The sequence below is a fragment of the Indicator indicator genome, chromosome 22 (assembly GCF_027791375.1).
Source record: "Indicator indicator isolate 239-I01 chromosome 22, UM_Iind_1.1, whole genome shotgun sequence".
NCBI classification, from domain to species: domain Eukaryota; kingdom Metazoa; phylum Chordata; class Aves; order Piciformes; family Indicatoridae; genus Indicator; species Indicator indicator.
The window spans coordinates 5,773,093-5,796,337 of NC_072031.1; the positions used below are offsets into that span (position 1 = coordinate 5,773,093).

The 23,245-nt window shown below is 51.2% G+C and overlaps 1 protein-coding gene across 1 annotated transcript in view; it reads right to left on the reverse strand.

The window, feature by feature from the left end:
• Positions 1-21,273, reverse strand: part of TNRC6A (trinucleotide repeat containing adaptor 6A) — a 51,602-nt gene extending 30,329 nt beyond the window's left edge. The window contains exons 1-3 of the mRNA XM_054391356.1: positions 21,128-21,273; positions 7,846-7,936; positions 4,885-4,906 (exon numbers count right to left, since the gene is read on the reverse strand). Of these exons, the coding sequence (XP_054247331.1) occupies positions 4,885-4,906; positions 7,846-7,936; positions 21,128-21,273 (259 nt within the window). The remainder of the gene's footprint in view (positions 1-4,884; positions 4,907-7,845; positions 7,937-21,127) is intronic.
• Positions 21,274-23,245: the final 1,972 nt, after the last annotated feature.

A 23,245-nucleotide genomic window follows, 5' to 3' on the forward strand; every position in this document is an offset into this window, starting at 1 on the left:
GTGGCTTCAGAGAAGTTTGCCCCTGCACAGCACCATTCTTCACTCCGAGCTGTTAAGGCAGCAAAAAACAACACCAGCAGTCTGCAAGCCCCTGGCAGTTAATTTCCTCCCACCAGTCCCAGCAAGTTTCCAGCGAGGAGGATTAAAACAGGACAAGATTTTTTTTTTTTTCTCCTTTTCCAGAAAAGAACAAACCTGCTGCAAACCCACAGAGAAGGGGGGGGTGGGGGGGGTGGGGTGGCTGAAGTTAGAGCGTTACAGATTCCAAAGCCAGGCGCTTCCAACTTGTGTTGCTTCCCCACTCTGCGGATTTCATGAGAAAATGGAGGAGCAGCATGGTGTCATTTTACGGCTCCGAGCCTGCCAACTCCTCCTGGAGCAGGGGCCCAGGACTCAGCTCTCCCCGGCCAGGGGAAAAAAAAAAAAAAAAAAAAAAAGGCAAGAAAGAAAGAAAAAAAAAAAAAAAAAGGCAGCTGCTGCTCCAGGAACTTTTAATGCAGATGGAAAACAGTTTCTGGCTCGTTCAAAAACCCGCGGACAAAGCTCAAATCGCCTCCTAAACCACACAAAGAACAGCACCCAAGCTGTCACTGAAAGGTTTCTTCTCGCTGCTGGAGCTGGAGCTGAGCTCTTCCAAAGGGCTCTTGGCAAAGCCTCTCTCTCTCTCTCCCTGCACGGCCGTGCCCCAAAGAGTTGTCAGTGCTGGAATGCTGCAGGGCACAGGGAGGCAAGCTGCCTGCCTGCCTGCCTGCCTTTCGAGCTGCCACACGGAAGATGTGGTGCTAGAATTTTCGTGCTGGAAAAATGGCCGCAGCTGTAAGCTCGGAGAGAGCGGCTCTGGAAAATCTCTCGGTGTTTGCCAAGGCATTAACCCCTGCTGAGCCGCGCCAAGGTGAGCTCCCTGCCAGCGCTCCCCGTCCCAGCAGCTGCCCTTCCGCTCCTTCTGCTCCTTCTGCTCTTTGCTTCCCAGCCTTTAAAGCTCACGGGAGAGTTTTTCCAATCAGGAAAAGCGGAGTTAGGCAACCCCCGAACCCCAAAGCCGAGCAGGCACAGACAGACTCGGTGCTCTCAGGCAGCTCTGCTCCGCCGAGAAGAAGACGAAGTTTCCAAGGTGGGAAATGTGAGTCAAGGACTTCAGTTCCACACCCAGCTCTTTTTAAAGCACTTTCCATTTCAGTGAGCGAGTCCAAGATGATCCTCTCCTGCAATAAAAGCAGTGCCTTCTGCTTCCACACAGGCAGAGCTGGGGGCTCAGAGCTGCTCTCAGCTCCAGCCTGCACTGTTCCACAGATACCCTCAGAACAACCAACCCCATCAGTGCTCCTGCTCAGGGTTAGGGCTGTTGTGTGCAGACATCAAAGTCTACAGAAAGCTATTCCACCTCCTAGTGCAATCCCACCCTGCAGAAGCACACCAGGACTGCTGCAGTGTACACAACCAAACCCCAACATTCCTCCTGGAGAGCATTTTCCTCAGCACTTGGCTCATGGTGGCCACAGAGTGGTTTGCAGAGCCCTGCTCAAGGGAAAAGTCAGGGTAAATGGAATGGTTTGTTGGGCTTTAACAGCACTGACATTAAACACAGCAAAAATACCTCTTTTGCCATACCACAACCACTGACAATTCTCCAGTGTCCTCCACAAACAAGGACTTTCAAGTGATGCTTATTTTGTTCCCAAACACCCTGTACAAGAGCTCTTGGAGGGCACTTGTGGATGCACGAGTTTGTTCTGCTGGCTGCTGCGTACAGAAACCTTCCACTTCGCCCCTCAAGGGTATGTTGTTCATCTCCAAGCCCTGGGAACTTCTTCTTCTCTCTTGTAATAAAACCAGCCTGACAAAACCAGGCAGGTTTAGAGTATCTGAAATCCAGAGGAATGACAGACAGGCACTGTGCATCACCATCCTACAGCACTCAGATGCTGCCTGGACCAGCAGCACTCATACTGCCATCAGCTTTGTGACTTTCATTGACTTTTTAATTTACTTTTATCTACTTTTATTCCTAGTCCTGAAGAGCAGAAAAAAAAAAAAATCAGCACTAACTTCCCTGGAAGGCAGTTGTGTAATTTTACATACACACTGCTAGCTGCTCCAGAAGCAATTTCTGCCTTAGCTAAACCAGCACTTTGAAACCATCCAAACTAGGCTCAGATCCAAGGCATCAGGTCAGACCCAAGGCATCAGCTCCGACCCCAGAGCTCAGCTCCCTCCACCACTTAACCAGCTCCTTTTCTGAAGGAAGGAAGCTGATTCTGAATAATTTAGAGATTCTACACTCCTGTGTTTTACCTCCAGCCCATGCACAGAATCAATTATTGAAGACAGCACCGTGATGGAAACTTGGAAGCTAATGAAACATTCATTTGCATCCTGCATACAAGCAGGCAGCCCTGGTGAACCCATGACAGAGCTCTGTGCAACCTGAGCAAGGAATTCTGTTCCTGCTGGAGCTGCTGCAAAGAGTCCTGGCTCTGACCCTGCTGCTCTTCTTCAGGCTTGCCAGCCTCTGCTTCTGGGACAGCTCTAGATTCCTGCTCCCCCTCCTGCAATGTGACATTAGCAATCATGGAACATTAAAGTTGGAATTTAACATTTAAACATCAGACCTGTGAGCAGAGGATAAAAAACATGAAGAGAAGAACCCCAAAGATTTCCTCTGTCCTAGCAGAGCCAGGCATTTTCTCTCCATGTGGAGATGACTACCAGGTGCTGCTGAGCATGGCTGCCCTGCTCTCCTCAGGCTATTTTCAGCCATTTGCTCTTGCAGCCCTGTCCCTGCTGTGCCACGTGGGTGCCAGGCTGCTGTAAGCACACAGGTCAAATGTTCATTCCCAAATGGAAGAAGCCTTCTCCCAGTTTCCTTCCTCACTAGCTTCTCAGATGTGTTTGATTGCTTCAGAATAAAACCCAAACACCTGCACAGTTCGTTCAGTGGGGCGTATTACCTTAGAAGCCTTAGGGGAGGAGAATACAGAAGAAAACACCTCTGCTAAGAGGGCAGGCTGGGAGAGCTCAGGTTGTTCAGCCTGGAGAAGAGAAGGCTCTGGGGAGACTTTAGAGCAGTCTTTCAGCACCTAGAGGGGCTCCAGGAGAGATGGGGAGGTACTTTTGACAAGGGCTTGTAGTGACAGGACCAGAGCAATGGCTTCAAACTGGAAGAAGCTCAGTTTAAGTGAGGAAAAAATGCTTCCCCATGAAGGTGGTGAGACACTGGAACAGGTTGTCCAGAGAAGTTACAGAGGCTCCATGCCTGGAGGTGTTTGAAACCAGGCCAGATGATGCCTTCAGCAACTTGGCCTAGAGAGAGCTGTTCTTGCCCGTGGCAAGGGTTTGGAACTGGGTGATCTTTAAGGTCCTTTCCAAGCCCAAAGCACTCCATGACTCTGTGACTCCCACAAACACTTCACTTGTACCTCTAAATGCAATTCCATGACAAAGGAGCTTTCAACCCAACTCTATTAACGATAACACTCCCCTAGCAACTTTCCTACTCAGACCTGTGCCTAAAGACAGCCATGGAAATCCCAACTGATTTCATTGCCCAGAGCCAGGCTGGAAGGGCCAGGAGCTAAAGACAACCCAGTGAAAGCCCCATGAGGGCTGCAGAGATGGAATGTGAGTGTCCAGGCCTGGAAGCAGCGATGGGAACAGCAGCAGCCACCATGCTGCAGCAGCTCCCTGCACCTCCAGCCACCAACACCTCACAACCAGAACAGCAGCAGCACAGCTCCCTCAGACACAGAACCCAGGCTGCCCTCTTCCCTCTGCAGAGCAGTGGCACACACAAACCCTGCTCATCCTCCAGTGAAGTGCTCACTCTGCAGCCTCCACTGCACTGAAATCGATGAGAGCTGAAGGTGTCTCTGGCAGCTGTAATTGGTGCTGCAGGCCCTGGCAGGAGAAGCAGCCCACTTGTGATGTGGAGAACCTGCCTCCTCCATTTCAACCACATGCAAATCAGGATGCTGCTTCAAACACATCTGTGATAGTCACTCCTCTGTTTCCTTGCCTCTTCTCAAGCACAGGATGCCCTCGACCCTCTCATTACCTTCATGCCAGAGCAGCACTTCAAACACTTTCTGATTTTCCAACAGTAATTGCAGCTCTGCCACACGGGGCTCCCAAGGCTCCTGTTTTCACCACTGCTCCAGGAAGTATGGAGTGAAAGCCCCTGTCCCCAGAAAACAGGGATTCAGCAGCACTCCACAGGATCACTCAGGCAATTATTATCCACATCTCAACCAATAGGTTAGGAGCAGGTAGAATGAAAGGAGAAAGTGAAAAGCATCCTTTATAGAAGCTGGTGGGAATGGAGGAGATCTCAACTCCACAGCTACTCAGAATGACTGCAGCATTCCCAGGCTACCACTGGACATCCCCATCACAGCTTTCAGACACTGTGTATTGCTCTCAGGCACTTCCTTGGTGGATCAGGATGGACCTTCTACATGCACTGGGTAGTTAAAACTGGACACACCAATTGTCCATCAAGAGCTCCCAACCCCATCTGCACTTGGGACTGTGTGGAAATGAAGCTTCAAACAGACCCACTGTGGGATCTCCACATGGGCACACTTGGGGTGTTTGAGCATTGCTCAAACCAAGCTGAAAAGGGGAAATAAAACAAGAAAGGAAAAGAATTCAGGGGGCTGTGGATATGCCTGGTGCTGCTCAAGTAATTGAGAATGGAGAAGGGGAAGAAGAGGAAATTCCAAGCCCTAAAACAAACCCTGCTCCAATCTTCTTCTGGTCTTTTGTGGTCTCAGAAAGTGCAGCTGAAATTTCAAGGAGCCCAGCTTTTAACTTTTGAGGTGAACCTTCTGATTCACCAGATTTCAAACCACATAAATAATACAAGGGATAGAAATTCAAGTAACTTACCTTTGATTTTTTGTTCAATGGCCTAGAAGGAGGGAAAAGGAAAAAAAAAAAAGAAAAAAGTGTCAGTGATTGGTGCAGAGAAAACCACACATGCCAGAGAGCAGCTTCTGCCTTTACTCTTTTCAAGTGTTTTAGAGTTATTTAATTATCTGCTTCAGAAGTGCCTCTCTCACCACCCCCTGCCTATTATTCCTTGTGCCTAGAAAGCTGTTTAAATGTTAGAGAAGACAAAATTAATTTGAAAGATAACTACATGAAACAGACTGTATTAAACTTGCAAATGAAGATGTTTGAAGTGAGTTAAAAACTGTGCCTGGAAGCAAAGAGCCATCACCACTTTTATTGCAGGAGAGAGCAGGGGAGGAGGGAGGGACTCAGAAACTGAAAAGAGCTGAGGCAAAAGCTTCAAGTTTTTAATTTCCAAGATTCACAGAATCCTAGAATGGGATGGGTTGGAAAGGATCTTAAAGATCATCCAGTTCCACCCCTGCCATGGGCAGGGACACCTCCCACTAACCCAAGTTCCTCAAGGCCTCATCCAGCCTGGCCCTGAACACCTCCAGGGAGGGAACATCCACAGTCTCCCTGGGCAACCTGTCCCAGTGTCTCCCCACCCTCACTGGAAAGAATTTCTTCCCAATCTCCAGGCTCAATCTCTCCTCCTCAATCTTCAAGATTGCACTGGGGTATGGCCAAGATGAGAGATCTGCTGGAATAAAACTTTATCACAGGGCAGAAATGGGGAGAGAAACATTTCTGGCATGGCAGTGCAGCTCTGAAACAAAGGAATCCCCTGCAGAGATGGCCTCTCAAAAGCACAAATCTGAATCTTCCTGCCTGAGAGTTTTCTTTGCACTTTTCAAACACGCCATAGCCCCAGCAAGAGGAGATGTGGCTGGATTCAGTCACAGTGGTAGGTGTGCACAGCCCATTTCACTCTGATATTGCAGCTGTTCAGAGTGTACAAGAACTCTGTGTCACTGCTTAGGCTCTGATTGTCTGCAATTAGAATTGTGAGAAGGAGTTAAAAAAAAAAAAAAAAAAGCAGCTGTGGATGTAACCAAAATGTGTTGATTGCTTGAGGTGGTGTAAGACCAGGCTGGACTCAGACATCAGCACCTGAGGGCTGACTGCTGGATCTTCATCAATGACTCTTCAGTGCTGTGGCCTCCCTGCTCCTCAGGAAACACAAAATACACCAACAGAAACCCCTCTTTTCCATCTTCTTAAGCTGGCGAAGGATCTTGCTCCCCAGAAGCCCTCAGCATAAGATTTTATTTCTTTATTTATGCCCCTAGAGATTACTAAAAATAGCTGTGGACTAAGACGCCTGTGAAATCTCTTCTGAAGAGATCCACCACCAGCAGTGCACCAATCCCTGGGATTAAGGAAGCAAAAATCAAGGCCCTGGCTGCTGACACAAGACCCTCACCATGCTCACGTCCAGCTCTGCCTATCTGATCCCCCTTACCCCAACTCCTCTCTACCACTGACCCCTCTTCAGCTGCTCTCCTTGCAGCCTTTCCATGTAGAAGCAGTCACACCTGCACTAGGATGTCCTCTCTAACAGCCCAGTTGGCTGGCAGCTGTTTCTTGCCATGGGTTTGCAGAGCTATCTTCTCTTGCATCAAGGTTAAGCTCCTCCAGGAGTTCACCCAAGCATCCTTGCAGCATCCTCCTCCTTTGGCCATAGCAGCTGCTTCAGCTCCTGACAAATGAAGCTGACAAACTCCAGCTTCTGTTCCTCTGGGAGTCCAGCAGCACATCAGTGAAGCCCCAGAGCTCCTGAAGAACAGTCTAGGAAGTGCTTCACAGCAAAACCTCCCATCTCAGGCAAAGTTCTGCTCTCTCCACACTCACAAATCATTTATGTTTTCAGCTCTTCTACAAATCTCACTCTCAAACTCATGACAAAATCAATTTTTGGAGGAGGAATGCTGAAGGAGAATTGAAGGATCACTTGTTGAAAAGATTCCAGCCCTCCCTGTGACCCAGCTCCTTTCCCACTGCAACTTCTGATTAAAAAAGGCTTCCAAGAGGAAAATGAGCTACAAATTTCCAACTGAGGTCTAAAAATCATGCAGGAGCTTTGATGTCAGCTACTGAAGAGAACCTCTCCTTCTGAGTCTGTGAGCAAATGCCTCTCCTAGGAGCATCCCTCCACACAGTTTGGGTTTGTTGCAGGAGTAGACAGCTCTGGTTTTGCAGAGGTGCTCAACAAGCACCTTCAGTTAGGCCAAACAGGGAGAGCCAGCTACAGATTGTTTGACTCTACCACAAATATCCAGCATCAGTCAATGGAACCAAAGCAAAACTGTTAAGCAGCTTCACTTTGCTACCAAAACTGAAAACAGACAAAGCTTCAAAACCAGCTTTAGGAGCTCCACTGCAGCTCAGGGTCAATACTTAGAACCAATCAATGGTCACGACCAAGATCTTGACAGTGAACAGAAATTCTGAAGTGTTTACAAGCATCTCTCTGATGTTTCCATCCCAAAACACCTCTGCTGTCAATATTTTCTATTCACCTTCCTTAATACAAATTGTGAGGACAGGTTTCTGTAGTGGGGGGCAGGAAGGTGGCAGGCAAGGGGGAGAGGAAGGTGGCAGGCAAGGGGGAGAGGAAGGTGGCAGGCAAGGGGGAGAGGAAGGTGGCAGGCAAGGATACAGCTAAAAGCCATCATCTTAAAAGAAAAAAAAATGGCAATTTTATTCTCCTAATAAAAGCACCAAGACTGAGGAAGTTTTCCCACTGGAAACCATTACAGCTGCCCAGCAGGAAACAGAATGGTGACCCCTGGAGAATGCTGAGCATCTGCAGGAGCTGTACACAAGGCCAGTGCAGAGGCTGGGGCACCACTGACACTGCTGTTAGAGCTTCATCCACTCAAAAGAGCAAGAGCAGCTCAAGCAGCAGATCCTGGTGCTGAAGCAGCAGGCTCCCTCTCACGCTCCACGTACCTTTTTTTGAGCAGCTTCCTTCTTCTTCTTGTCTTCTTTTCTCTTTTTCCTTTCTTCCATCAACTGTTCTTCCTCTTCTTGCACTAAATCCCTGAACCACACAGTTTGTAATTAACTCTCCCAGGATACAATCTGGACACACTTAGATTCATTTCAGAACAATTATTTCACAATGGCACAAAAGGAACTGGGGAATTTTCCCTCTAATTGGATCCTGTTCCTGCAGGGACTCTGCACTGCCACTGCAAACCACAAGTGACACAACTCCAGGAGCAGATGCAGTGTGGAGCTAGGTGTGAGAGGCTCTTGATTCCAGAACTTAGGAGGAAGGAAAAGACATGAACCTGATTCAAAAGCCAGCACAAACTCAGCTGTTATTTAACCTCTCCCTGCCATGATGAGTTTAGGACTGAGCCCTCACCCCCAGAGCTCCCCAGTCACACACAGCCAGCACTGACAAGAGGCTGCCCAGGAATGTGGTTGAGACCTCATCCCTGGAGACATTCAAGATCAGACTTGATGTGTCCCTGGGCAGCCTGCTGTAGCTGGAGGTGTCCCTGCTGAGTGCAGGGGGGTTGGACAAGATGACCTTGGAGGGTCCCTTCCAACCCAATGCAGTCTGTGAAGCTGTGACCCACAGAGTTCACTGCACTTGGGCTCAGCCTGGTGATGGGTTCCTCCAGCCACACATCACCTCTGGGTCCTGGGCAGCCATGCAGAAACCTGCATCACAGTCACAGACTGCACTGGGTTGGAAGGGACTCTCAGAGGTCATCTTGTCCAACCCCCCTGCACTCAGCAGGGACACCTCCAACTGCAGCAGGCTGCCCAGGGACACATCAAGTCTGATCTTGAATGTCTCCAGGATGGGGCCTCAACCACAGCCCTGGGCAGCCTGTTCCAGGGTCTCACCACCCTCATAGTGCAGAACTTCCTCCTAATGTCCAACCTAAACCTGCCCTGCTGCAGTTTCAAACCACTGCCCCTCATCCTATCACCACAGACCCTCTGAACAGTCCCTCCCCAGCCTTCCTGTAGGTCCCCTTCAGATACTGAAATGCAGCTCTAAGGTCTCCTTGGAGCCTTCTCCTCTCCATGCTCACTGATGTTAACCACCTCTGCCCAGGAACTCATCCTGCTCTTCCCTGCCTGAGCAGAGAGCTAACAGCTGGCTGTGTGTCTGTGTGGATGCACTGCTGATGGAAAGGACACATGGACCAGCAGGAACTCAGTCTGCTCTGCTATCACAGCAGAGCTTTTGATAGCACTTTCAATGAGTGGCAAAAGTGACAACAAACCCTAACCATTCCCTTAGCACCAAGCTTTCTGTGCCAAAGCAGGCAGCCCAGCAGCACCTCCACTGTTTTACAAACAGCCTGTAGCAAAGGCAAGTCAGGAGGGAGAAGATGGAGACAAGAAGCAGGAGGAACTTCAGACCTGCAGGCTCTCAGGGTCAGCAGGAAGTAACCTCCCTCACAGGAACACAATTCAGCAAGAGGGCCTTTGTGCCAGCAGTCACTGCTCTGCTCTTGAGGACACTGCTTCCTCAAGTACCACTGAGAACGAGACACATCTACTCTGGCTGGAAAGGCCAAGTCCTGCACCTTCTTCCCATGGCCAGAAATCAACCCCACAGCTCCTCTCCCAGTCCCACAGCCCTGTGTGTGACACAGCTCCCACGTGCTGCTGGGCTGCCACCTCCCAGCAGTGCCCATGGGCAGCTCCCTGCTCACCCTGTCCCGAGCTCAGCCCAGGAAAAAGCTCCATCACAATGTGCAGTGGGAATTCCTGGCACCTTCCCATGACATCCTCTCTTCCAAGGGCTGCTTAGACCCAAGAAGGGAGGAAGCTGTGAGCCAGAGTGATCGCTGGGAAGCAGCAGCCTGAGCCCAGGTCACTGCCATGCCCAGGGCTGTTCAGCACTGGGGGTGCACAGCAGGAGGAGAAGGGCTGAGCTGCCAGCCCTCAGCAAGAGATGATGACACCCAGGGACAGGCTGCTGCTGTCAGACAACCCAACCTGAAACTTGTCCCTGCTAGGCTGTGCAGCACTGGGGGAAGAGTCCAGCTCCTGCTTGCCTGCCACCTGAATTAATGGTTGCAGCAAGCTGAGCAAGGGCTGTGGGCACAGGTTCTCCACCTCTGCCATAGGGGGTGCATCAGGGCTGCAGGATGGTGCATTGCCAGGGGCTGTGCCTGGAACAAAAGGTTACTGATGGCATTTCTGACCACCTGAGGAGAATCCTAGGAGTTGAGAAAGCCACCAGTGCCTTGGTTTGTGTAACAAATGCCAGTGTCACACACAAAAGCTGCACCAGCTGAAAAATCATTCTGCTGCAGCAGGTTAAAAAGCAAGCAGAGGCAGAGTGCAAAGCAGCATGTTGTCTGGGAAGGAAAAAAAAGGAAGATGGAACTCAGGAATCCTGCTGCAGCCAAATCAGCAAGAGAACACTGGATTTGTAGGGTACAGACACTAACAACCAACACACCAAGGCCTCTGGAACATTCCACCACAGCATCACTTTGCTGTTACCATGCAGGAACAATAAAAACAACTAAATTATGACCCTGTGATTCCTCTGGTTTCATGTCGTGAATTAGAACATGACAAAGGCACCCCAGAACACATAAAGACCTCTCCAGGACTAGTATCAGGACCCTAGGCAGCCCCTGCAATTAAACAACTCACCTGGAGCTCAGGACAAGTTTTGCCATTAGTGGAGAATCATGGAATGGGTTGGAAGTGACCTCAAAGCTCATCCAGTTCCAACCTCCCTCAATGGGCAGGGACACCTCCCACCATCCCAGGCTGCTCAGGGCCTCATCCAGCCTGGCCTTGACCACCTCCAGGGAGGGGACATCCACAACCTCCCTGGGCAACCTGTTCCAGTGTCTCAGCACCCTCACTCTAAAAAATTTCTTCTCCAGTCTCAGTCTCCCCTCTTCCAGCTCAAAACCACTGTCCCTCATCCTGTCACTCCAAGCCCCTGTACAAAGTGATCTAAATCTCAGTGACTGGAATGAGATAGAGAGAGGGGATCCTGCCCCTCTGCCCTGGTGAGACCTCACCTGCAGTGCTGTGTTCAGCTCTGGAGCCCTCAGCACAGGAAGGGCATGGACCTGATGGAGAGGGTCCAGAGGAGGCCACAAAGATCACCAGAGGCTGGAGCACCTCTGCTATGGGGACAGGCTGAGGGAGCTGGGGGTGTTCAGCCTGGAGAAGAGAAGGCTCCAGGCAGACCTCAGAGCAGCCTTCCAGTACCTGAAGGGGGCTACAAGAAGGCTGCAGAGGGACTGTTTGCAGAGGCCTGCAGGGACAGCAGAAGGGGCAATGGTTTGAAATGAGAGAAGAGCAAATTTAGATTGGATGTGAGGAACAAGTCCTGCACCATGAGGGTGCTGGAACACTGCAGCAGGTTGCCCAGGGAGGTAGTTGAGGTCCCATCCCTGGAGGCCTTCAAGGTGAGGCTGGACAAGGCTCAGAGCAACCTGATACAAGGGAGGATGTCCCTGCTGCCTGCAGGGGGTTGGACTGGATGCCCCTTGGAGGTCCCTTCCAACCTAACCCTTTCTAGGATTCTGTGATACAGAAGGAACTCCCTGCCCAGTTCAGGGACACAGCAAAGCCCTTCTTGCCCATGCTCTACCCCAAGGATAGAATCTTTCAGTGCAGGCAGTCCTGTTCCCACTGCACAAACCTCAGCTGTGCCTGTGAAGTCCTTCCAGCCTAAAGCAGAGCTCCTCAATTCCCATCTCTGCCAGCTGGAAGCAGCAGTCTCCTTTATTCTAACACATGACTGCAGGGTGCTCTCAGCAGACAACAAGTGCCAGTTTTGATGCATCAGATCCCACCACCCACCAGCACACACCACAAACAAGCTTCAGTTGCCGTGCTGCTCCTTGAGAAACACCCATTTGTCACCTTCAGCTTCAACAGCTGCTACCTGTTCCTGCTGCATTGCTGTGTGGACAGCCCAGCAGCAGCTCCACCCTGCAGCACACACCACCACCAGCACCACCACCACGTAGGGAGCCAGCCTCAGAGGAAAAAGGGAAAGGCAAATAATTAACTGAGTTCTTTTGTTGGGCTCTTCCCTGCTCTTGGGTAGATCGAATCCCTCAGTCCTGTGTGATGGAAGTGGCTGGAGCAGCACAGCTGGTCCATCACAGAATGGCAGGGGTTGGGTGGGACCTCCAGAGATCATCCAGTCCAACCCCCCTGCCACAGCAGGATCACCCAGGGCAGGTCACACAGGAACACACCCAGGAGGGGTTTGAAAGTCTCTGGAGAAGGAGACTCCACAGCCTCTCTGGGCAGCCTGCTCCAGGGCTCTGCACCCTCACAGTGGAAAAGTTTTTCCTTCTGTTCACATGGAACCTCCTCTGCTCCAGCCTGCAGGACATCCCTGTCCAGTAGCAGGACATCTCCACTAGATGCTCAAGGCACACGATGCTTCCTACAGTAAACTCCTTGTCCTGGCACTGGACAGCAGTGAGCAGAGCCTCATCCTCCCAACACTGCCCTGCTCATCTTCATCACCATGAACGAGGGCACCCCTCAGGCTCCTCTGCTCCAAGCTAAAGACCCTCAGCTCCCTCAGCCTGGCCTCAGCAGGCAGATGCTCCACTGCCTTCAGCACCTCTGTGGCTCTGTGCTGGACTCTCTCAAGCAGTTCCCTGAGGTCCTTCTTGACCTGAGTGGCCCACAGCTGGACACAATATTCCAGATGTGGCCTCACCAGGACAGAGCAGAGGCAGAGGAGAACCTCCATGGACCTACTCACCACAGCCCTTCTAATCCACCCCAGGCTGCCATTGGCCTTCTTGGCCACAAGGGCACATTGCTGGCTCATGGGCATCCTGCTGTCCACCAGGACCCCCAGGTCTCTTTCCCCTACACTACTCTCCAACAGGTCAGTCCCCAACCTCTACTGGCCCACGGGGCTGTTCTTCCCTAGATGCAAGACTCTACCTTTGTCCTTGGTGGATTTCTTTCCATTTCTCCCCACCCAGCTCTCCAGCCTGCCCAGGCAGCACAGCCTGAGGGGTGTCAGTCAGTGCTCCCCGTGTGGTGTCATCAGCAAACTGGCTGCCAGTGCCCTCTGTGCCCTCACCCAGCTCCTTGATGAACACATTGAATAGTCCTGGTCCCAGTACCAGCCCTGAGGGACCCCACTAGTCACAGGCCTCCAACCAGACTCTGTCCCACTGACCACAACTCTCTGACTTCTTTCCTCAGCTGGCCAGATGAAAAGCAAGGGCTGAGAATCCTGATCCATAATCAAGGTCACATCCTCAGACCTCTGCTGCTCCCCTGCAGCAGAACACCTGCAAAGGAGGTCCCTGTGCAGAGGAGGTCCCTGTGCAGAGGAGGTCCCTGTGCAGAGGAGGTCCCTGTGCAGAGGAGGTCCCTGTGGGGGGGATCAGTTGGCTGCAGGTTCAATGCTGCCAGCAGAAAGGCAAACCTGAGCCTTCCCTTTGGCTATCTGAAAATGGGACCCCAAAAATTCAGAGGGGAGCCTGGAGCAAAGGCCTGAGGAGTGTAAAGAGCTCAGCTCTTTACTGTCAAGCCAGAACAAATGGAAATGGATCCTGAGCCCAGGAGGGGCTGCACTTGGTGCCTCTGAGAGCACACAGGCAGGAGCTGCTGAGAGCTGCAGCACTTCAACAGACTGCAGAGAAATATTTACCCCTACTTAGCTTAACATGGGTTTTGTGCTTGGTTGGGTGGGGGTTTTTATCTGTTTGGGGTTGTTTTTTTGGTCATTATGTGGGTTTTGTTTGGTTGGTTTTCTTTTGTTTTTTCTTTAGGTTTTTCTTTCTTTGGGGTTTTCTGGGTTTGTTGTTTTGCTTTGGTTTTTTCCTTTCTATTTTTTTTTCTTTTTTTCTTTCTCATGTGTTTTTTATTATTCAATCTTTATTTATTTATTTCTGTTTTCCTCCACTGCTGTGAACCTCTTGTTCACAACATTCTTGTTTGCATAAGGGGAACAAAATAAACTCCCAAAGCATTTTCCTCCATTAATCCATTTAATTATAAGATAAATAGGGTTGGGTTTTCTTCTGATCTTCGAGGACAAGCTATCACTTTGGCAAGACAACATTCCAGAATCCCAGCATGGTGGGGGTTGGAAGGGATCTCTGGAGATCACCCAGTCCAACCCCCCCTGCTCAAGCAGGGGCCCCCACAGCAGCTTGCCCAGGATCACAATGGCCAGGAGGGGTTGGAAGCTCTCCAGAGAAGGAAACTCCACAACCTCTCTGGGCAGCCTGCTCCAGGCCTCCTGCACCCTCACACCAAAGAAGTTTCTCCTCCTGTTCAAATGGAACCTCCTGGGTTCCAGTCTGTTCCTGTTGCCCCTTGTCCTGTCCCTGGGTACCACTGACAAGAGCCTGGCCCCAGCCTCTTGCCCCCCCTTTAGCTGTTGCTGAGCATTGAGCAGATCCCCTCTGGGGCTGCTCTTCTCCAGGAGGCAACTTGTAATGTTGGGTGGGCTTGGCCCTGAAGCCTTTCAGACCATCACCACCACAAGCCATTAAATGGCAAGCAGCCAGGTTCTGACCTGCAGCCAGCACTCATTTGCTGCTTAACTCCTGCCAGTGGTAGTTTGGTTTTAGTGTGGCTTCGTTTGCCACCTGCCTGTGGAACTGCAAGCAAGCTGCAATGCTCCAAGTGCCACCAGCTCAGGTCATGTTTGTATCAAACCATCTTGGACTGCTTAATTCTGGAGAAAAGTTTAACTGCCAAAGCTCCCAGCTGGGCACTGCAAAAAAACAAACCACCTGGGCTGGAGCAAACATTGAAGCTGTGCTCTTCCATCAGAGGTAAGGAGAATCCAGCACAGCCACACTCCCTGGCAGGGCCACCCCTGAGGGTGCAGTAAGTGCTGTCAGTGCTCTCTGGGCTGCTGTAACACACAAGCAAACCCTGTGGTGCCACAGCAACACCACAGCTCTGGGCATCCCACTGAGGAGATCATGGTGAGGAGAAGTCTGACATGGATTAAGAATCTCAGCCCCAGCACCCCACTGCTGTGCTGAGCTCAGTGTTTATTTCCTCCATCACCTGCACACAGCAACACTTCAGCACTGGAATAAAACAAGTCACAATTCCCAGGCCAGGCCAGTTTCCCAGGACTCACCCATCCCAAACCACCTCCGCAGCACAACTACTCCCTGGGATCCCCAAGCACTGAGGGTGGGAACTGCCCCTGCAGCAGAGCTGCTGGAGGTGCTGGCACCTCCTGGAGCAGATCAAGAAGGCACAGGGCCCCACCAGATGGTGCTAGCACAGCTCTGAAGACAGTTCACTGCCAGCCTTGGGGCTGGGAAGCATTCTCCCACGTCCCAGTGTCCTCTGAAGCACCTCAGGGGCCATGAAACATGCTGGGCTGGTGGTGGCATTGTGGTGGCCTCCACATCAAACACATCCAGTGACCAAGCACCACATGGGTCCCACCAGCAGCAGGCAGGGGCAGCACTTTGCTGGTGGCCAAAGGAGAGCAGCTACACAACTGGCCAGCCTCTTACTGTCCTTGTGTTACTGACTGAAGGCAAAGAGCTAACTCTGGATGTTTACCTTCTACCCACATACTACATGGAGTAAGCATACAAGTGAGACTCAGAAGTGACCACCCAGGGTGGCTTTTCAAACCACTTTTAGCAATTCCAGTGCCAAATACCTAAAAGAGCTCTTCTGGGGAAAGAACCAAACCCTGGGCACCGTTTGCTCTTGCTCTGGTGACACATTAACTCACAGTGCTGCAGCTGGGGCAGTGCCAAGGAGCCACACTGAAGGATCTGCAGTGGAAGGGCCTTCTACAGCCTGCAGGGACAGTAACTGGATGGATGCAAACACCATGGGATCAACCTGTGACAATGCTCTACACAAACCTTCAAACAGGTTGCTGGAGCACCTCTGCTGTGGGAACAGGCTAGGAGAGTTGGGGCTGGTAAGGCTGGAGAAGAGAAGGCTCCAGGGAGACCTTAGAGCTGCATTTCAGTATCTGAAGGGGACCTACAGGAAGGCTGGGGAGGGACTGTGGGAAAAGGAATTTCAGTATCTGAAGGGGACCTACAGGAAGGCTGGGGAGGGACTGTGGGAAAAGGAAGGGCAATGGTTTGAAAATGGAGCAGGGCAGATTTAGGTTGGACATCAGAAGGAAGTTCTGCACTGTGAGGGTGGTGAGACCCTGGAACAGGCTGCCCAGGGCTGTGGTTGAGGCCCCATGCCTGGAGACATTCAAGATCAGACTTGTGTCCTTGGGCAGCCTGCTGTAGCTGGAGGTGTCCCTGCTGAGTGCAGGGGGGTTGGACAAGATGACCTTGGAGAGTCCCTTCCAACCCAGTGCAGTCTGTGACTGTGAATTTTAAGTTTTGATAACTTTTATTATGATCTACAGAAGTTCCCTGATGCTTCAATGTTTTGAAATGGTGCAATGGCAGACAACTGCCAGGAGCTTCTGTCTCCATGAACACAAACCCAGCATTACCCACAAATCAATAACAAAATGTGGATTTTGGATTAAAACCAAATCTTCCAGGTCCTTTATCAATGCTCCCCACAAGAGCAGACTACAACAAAGAGCTTATGGAATAGAAAGCAGTACTCTGAAGTACACTGCACAATGGCCAGGTGGGGTTGGAAGAGATCTCTGGGGATCATCCAGTCCAATCCTCCTGCTCAAGCAGGGCACCCACAGCAGCCTGCCCAGGATCACAATGGCCAGGTGGGGTTGGAAGCTCTGCAGAGAAGGAGACTCCACAACCTCTCTGGGCAGCCTGCTCCAGGCCACCAGCACCCTCACACCAAACAAGTTTCTCCTCCTGAGTTCCAGTCTGTGCCTGTTGCCCCTTGTCCTGTCCCTGGGCACCACTGACAAGAGTCTGGCCCCAGCCTCTTGCCCCCCAGCCTTTAGCTCTTGCTGAGCATTGAGCAGATCTCCTCTGGGGCTGCTCTTCTCCAGGAAGTGCCTTGTGATGCTGGGTGATGGAAATGCTCTGCCAACCAAAGCCTCTCAGCACACTGCCCAGGAGCAAAGCAAGCCTCAGGCACTGCAACAAAGCAGCCCCACTCACTTCCAGCTGCTGTGTTGTGTTGATTCCTTCCAGCTATTAACGCATGCAAGAGGTGCTGCCAGGCTAAAAACTGCCATGCCAATTACTGCCATGAATAATTAATTAGTAAATGTGTGTCAGCTACTTTCTTTTTCTCTTTGCTTTTAAATGCCTCAGTGGTTAAATTATCACCCTGGAAGTGCAGAACTCCAACCACCACTTCTCCCACCCCCAGTTCAGCTTTCTCATGGCCCACTACAGAAGTTAGCTCAACAGAAGCTTGGCCCAAACCACCAGCACAAGAAATGTACTCTAGTCCTGGGGGGAATCTCCCTATCAGTTCCACCTTAAGTTTCATCTGGGATGTTCTCTGCTCCCTGAGCATGCAGAAGGCAAATCTCCTTCCCAGGAGCTTTATCATCTAAATACAGCAGACTCCAGTAGCAACACTAAACAATCACAGAATAGTTTGGGTTGGGAGGGACCTTCAGAGATCACTTAGTCCAACTCCCTTGCAGCCAGCAGATCAGGTTGCTCAGAGCCTTGTCCAGCCTGACCTTGAAGATCCCCAGGGACAGGGCCTCAATTCCCTCCCTGGGCAACCTGTTGCAGTGTTCTACCACCCTGAGGGTGCAGGACTTGTTCCTCACATCCAATCTAAATTTGCTCTTCTCTCATTTCAAACCATTGCCCCTCCTGCTGTCCCTGCAGGCCTCTGCAAACAGTCCCTCTGCAGCCTTCTTGCAGCCCCCTTCAGGTACTGGAAAGCTGCTCTAAGGTCTGCCTGGAGCCTTCTCCAAGATGAACACCCCCAGCTCCCTCAGCCTGTCCTCACAGCAGAGGTGCTCCAGCCCTTGGATCATCTTGGTGGCCTCCTCTGGACTCAGGCCAGCAGCTCTGTGTCCTTATGCTGGGGACACCAGAACTGGACACAGTATCTGAAGTGGAGTCTCACCAGAGCAAAGGGACAGAATCCCCTCTCTTGCCCTGCTGGCATGGGGGGACTTTAGAGCTGCCTTCCAATACTTGAAGGGATCCTACAGGAAGGCTGCAGAGGGACTTTTCATGAGGGTGTCCAGTGACAGGACAAGGGGGAATAGTTTGAAACTGAGGGAGAGCAGCATCTGGATCTGAGGAAGAAGTTCTTCAGTATGAGGATGCTGAGACTCTGGAGCAGGCTGCACAGGGAGGTTGTGGATTCCTCCTCCTTGGACATGTTCAAGGCCAGGCTGGATGAGGCCTTGAGCAGTTGAGTCTAGTTGAGAGGTGTCCCTGCCCAGGGCAGGGAGGTTGGAGCAGGTGAGCTCTGAGGTCCTTTCCAGCCTGAGCTATTCAAGGATTCTATGATTCCCAAAAGCTTTTCCAGGAAAAGCAACCCCTAAAAACCCAACAGAAAATCAGCTGCTGAAATACCAACAGAAACAGCTCCACTTCCCCCTGCTTGCCTCTGTCACTGAGCCATCCCATTTTTCTTCTAAAGCACTTAAGGAAAGCCTGATAGCAATGTGGCAGTCCCTCTGAGATGGAAAAGTAAGCAAACTGCACAGCAGGAGCTCAGTGTAGCACACATGGATGAAATCATGATTCAGGCAAAAGGTTTGCTGCTCTCCCAGAAGATGGGCAGGCTGCAACTGATGAGATGGAATCTCTGAAGCAGGACACAGGTGCATGGAAGCAGTGTGTGAAGCTACCCTACCATGCTGAAGGCAGAGTCAAGCTCTTCAAATGAAGAATTGCAAAGAGAGTTATTTACCTTCTCTCAGCTCCACATAAATGAGGCAGGACAGCCCTGTTTACCAAACAGAATTAACAAGTTATTTCTTAAAGCAGAAGAACTAAATGGTGCCTTTTACTGCTCCTGATTGGAACCAAACTTCCCTCTGACATTTCTCCAGTTAATCAGGGGCAGCTCTGGTCTGGCAGAGTGAACAGCTGACAGCTCACTTGGCACAATATGCAACAGATCTGTTGGAGCCACTCTCACAAATCATGCACTAAACTGACTCTGGAGTCCAGCAATACTTGCAGAGGACTGGGCATGGCTATGATTTAAACACACCACAGCACAGGAAGCTTCTTTTCCAAAGGCAGGTTACTAATCCTGAGTTTAAAGCAGGAATCACCTCCACTGGCCAAGCAGGCTGCAGTAGAAGCTGCAATAACTTCTCCTGTCACAAACCCACAGCCTGGCCCAGGGAGATAAAGAGCAGTTGCTACCCATGCACACCTAAACTCCAAAGGTGACTTCAGAACAGCCACAGCAATGCCAGCACCCTGTGGAGTCCCACTCCAGACACCTCTGCCAGTGGAGATTTAGCAAAGCTGCAGCTTGGGGCTGTTTGCCCTTCCCAAGAGAAGAGCTCTGCCCTTTTCCAGTGTGACTGGCTCACTGTGGGCTTAATAAGGTTTGAAATAATGACATCAGAGGAAGGATGAAGCCTATCTGCTGAGTTCTCCACCAGGAAAACACCAGGAAAATCTGCTGAGTTCTCCACAGGTCTGCCCAGAGCAGGCATGCCATGGGTTTAGCAGGCTACATGCTTACCTGAGGAGAACTCCCTCACCAGACATCAGCCACTCAGAAACCAGGTCTCTGGTGGGTGAATGTGAAAGCCAGCTGTGAAGCTTTCCACTTAAACAGCCCCTCTGTGGCAGCAAAGCCAGAGGCACAGCAGCACTCATCAGTGACCCTTGCTCTGTCCCCAGCCCCCAAAGCTCTGAGCTCAGGCAGCTCACAGCTTACTTTCATTTCCTCTGCCACTTGTGTCACCCTCTGCCACGCCTGCCAGTGTGACAGGAGATCCCTCTGAAGGTCAGGGAAATGCGAGGCTCTGCTGGCTTCCTAACACTCACCCCAGAACTTTGCTTTGAACTCTGCACTCTGTCCACCTGAGCAACACTTCTGAGATTGCTTCTGGCATCAAGCATGCCCTGAGGGCTTTCCACACAACAACTTCCACACAACACCACTGAGCTAATGGAATTTATATATGTGTTTTTTTTTTTTTTAATTACACAGCACTTTGGTACCTTTTGTGGAGAGATGACTTCAAGAGTTGCAATTTTAAATCGTTCTCTTCAAGTCAAACCCATTTAATAACCCTGATGCTCTTTTACAAGTAATAGGGATCTTAAAGATTCCATGGATTTCAGCTAGGAAATGGGGGGGAAAAAAAAAATCTTCATGCTTCAGCATATTAACAATGAAAAAAAACCAACCAAACAAACACACACTGGCAGCAGGGGAAAGCCAAGCAGTTTTCACAGAGTAACCACCAATCAATCCATCAGTCTGGAAGTTGGGAGACTGATTCAAAGCAAGGTACCAGAAGCTAATTCTATTGGTCACGTTCAGGGCTTCAGCAGATTGCAAACAGCCCTCACAGAACTCCCTTTAAAAATCTGCCACTTAAAAAAAAAATCTCTTTAGGGTCTAACTGCAAAAAGGACACAAAAAGAAAGCAGGAGGAGAGTCACAACCCAGCAGTCACAAACACCAGAAGGAGTGGACAGGTAGAAGGAAGCCTCTGTGCTAAACATCAAGGGTGCAGAAGAAAGAACTTCTTAAAGGCAAGAGTGACACCCAGCACTGGCAGAGGACCCCTGCTGAACATCTCCCTTGACTCCTTACTCCTGAGCTAAGGACTTGAAAACAGCCATTGCCAATTCCATGAAGTTCTCATGCTAAGGGCAAGTTCCCCACCTTTACCTCTGGGGAAAAAAAGAGGCAAAGGCCTAACAGTTAGACAGCAACGTGGAGTTCAGCTGAGTTCAAAGCACCTTTCTTGCCTGAACCAACCATTTCTTGCCTCCCAACATCACTTGTTTGAGCTCTATGGAGAAAAACCAAACCAAACCCAACCCAAACAGAGCTTTCATTCATTTTTAAGTTATTGTTAGGTACAGCAACTCAGGACAGAATAAGTTGTTTTGCTCTTCAAAAATCTGCATTATTCCCCTCCTCCCCCATTACAGAACCTGATGTTGTTATTGTGCAGAACTAAAGAGTGTTTAGTCTACAGAATTAATTAAACTTGCAGAGGTTGCTCTATGCAATAAAGGACATTTCCAAACTCAAGGTTGGTTGTTGTTTTGGGTTTGTTTTGTTTTTTTTTATCCTTACAATTAACATGAGATTAAAGCTCTAGATAAAGCCCACAACGATTCCTAGCCCAAGGCCAACTCTTGTTCTGATCTGCAGGAGTGAATTTAAATGAGCATCTTACCTGCTTAGTTTTCTTTCGACTTCTTTGGTAGCTTTAGCTTCCAATTCTCTGGAACAGAAAGTAGTGTTGGTTTCCATATCAACAGTAATGCAGCACAAAGCAAGAAATAAAACGGGAGCAGGGTTAAAAAACACACCGAGCTCCATATGGGGATTTGTCAGGAGGAAACGGGGGGGACCACAGGAGAGCCAGGACTGTGTTTACCCTGGGCCAGCGAGGCAAGCCGAGCACGACCAAGGCCAGCTAGCCCTCGCTGCCAGCCACCCTCCGCCGAAGCCTTCCAAGTACTTTAAGGAAAACGATTCTGCTGCATCACTTTAGCCCGGGAGCCAGTTTAAAGCACAGCAGCGAGCCAGCGCTCCGAGCCCTGCCAAGCCTACCGACGTCGGCGGCTACAAAGGGTTGCCAGCTCCACAGGAGCGAACAATACCGAGCACGGCAGGTCAGAGCTCGGCTCTGTGGGGAAAACGCTGCTTTGCGCCCAACGCCGCGGCCCCTCCGAGGCGAGTCCCTCCCGCCAGCTCCCGCCCGGGCGGGCACCGCTTCCGCGGGGCGCCCGCCGGCTGCAGCCCGCTCCCAGTCTCTCTCCACCGGAGAAGCCGCCGAGCCCGGCCCGCCGCTCCCCTCGCCGTCCACCGGGGCCCCGAGAGGGGCTACCCCGCCACCCGGCCCCTCCCCCGCTCCCGGGCCCCCGCTGGCGCCTCTGCTCGGCGGCGCCCGCCCCTCCCGCCGCTCGGCCCGGCCCCGCCCGCTACCTCATGTATGTAAAGTGCTCGGAGTCCGGCCCGGCGAGGCTGCGGCCCGGGCCCGGCGCTGGCGCGGCGGCTCTAGGCAGCCTGGGCCCGGCACTGCGGAGCGGGAGGGCCCGGCAGCTGCTGCTGCAGCACCGCCGCCATTTCCTGCCTCCTAACCCGGCCGGGTCCGGCCCCGCCGTACCGGAAGCGAACCCCCGCCCCCAGCAGCACTTCCGGGGCGCCGCTGCCCCCAACATGGCGCCCTAGCAACCGCCTTAGCGACGGGGCGGGGATGGCCAAGCGTCGTCGTCCTGACATTGAGACCGACCGCGGGGAAGGCTGAGCCCGCTTGCAGAGCCGGCGGCGACCACTCCTTCCGCCACCCCAGTCCCTTCCCGAGGGCTTCGAGCCTGGCAGGGCCTGCCACGGCAGGGCAAGGCGGCAGGGTGACCTTCTGGGGTGCGCCGACCCCTTTGGCCAGGGAATCCCTTTTGGGTTTAGGGTACCGCTGTGGTTCTTACTCATCCCCAGAACAGACACGGGGTTCCAATCGCCACGACATCAACCACCCACCAGCAATGAACAGTCGCTTTCCCAAGCAATGCAGGACGAGGCACTGCCAGGAATGGAGCACAGGTCTGCAGCCATCTCTTTTTTTGCCCTGTGTGGGGCAGCTCTTCCAGGCCTCAGGCACAGCAGAGATGCTCAGCTCTGTGCTGAACTGTGGGGGCTCAATAAGTGATGGAAAAGTAGCGTTAATGTGTAAATACCACAGAGTAAGAGAGGCCTTGCTCTTACCCTTCCATTGACTTCATTAGGATGAGGGAGGGAGCAGAGAAGTATCCAGCACTTGCAAACCCAGCTAGAAATGGATTTGTGTGAACAAACAGTTTAATCCCAAAAGTACACAGAGAAATTGTAACTTCAAATACATAAAATGTAGAGTGAAGAATGTATCAGTCATGGTCTGTGCTACCGTGCTTGACTTTAAGAATATCCTAGAAATTCATTTAGAAAATTGTAACCAGTTAGAGGACTGGCAGGGAGGAATGGGAGAGAGTTAAGAATGGTAATGGCAAGAAAGAGCAGAGCTGAGAGCAGACAAACCCCACAGTAACCAGGTTTGCCTTCCCAAGGGCACTGCCCTGTGGAGAAGGTGGAGCTGGTGTCACCATGGGTGTCACCACCAGCCCAGTGCAGCCCAAACTTGCCAAAAGAGGGAATTGGGAAATTCCTCAAAAGGGAAGTGAAATTATTTCATTTTCCTCATCCAAGTCCACAGAAGAAATGGTGGCATGGAAATGTTTTTAACTATTTCATGTGGTTTTAACTTTTTGAACTGTTATTACAGACAGCAGCACAAGACACAGAACAAGAAGCTTGC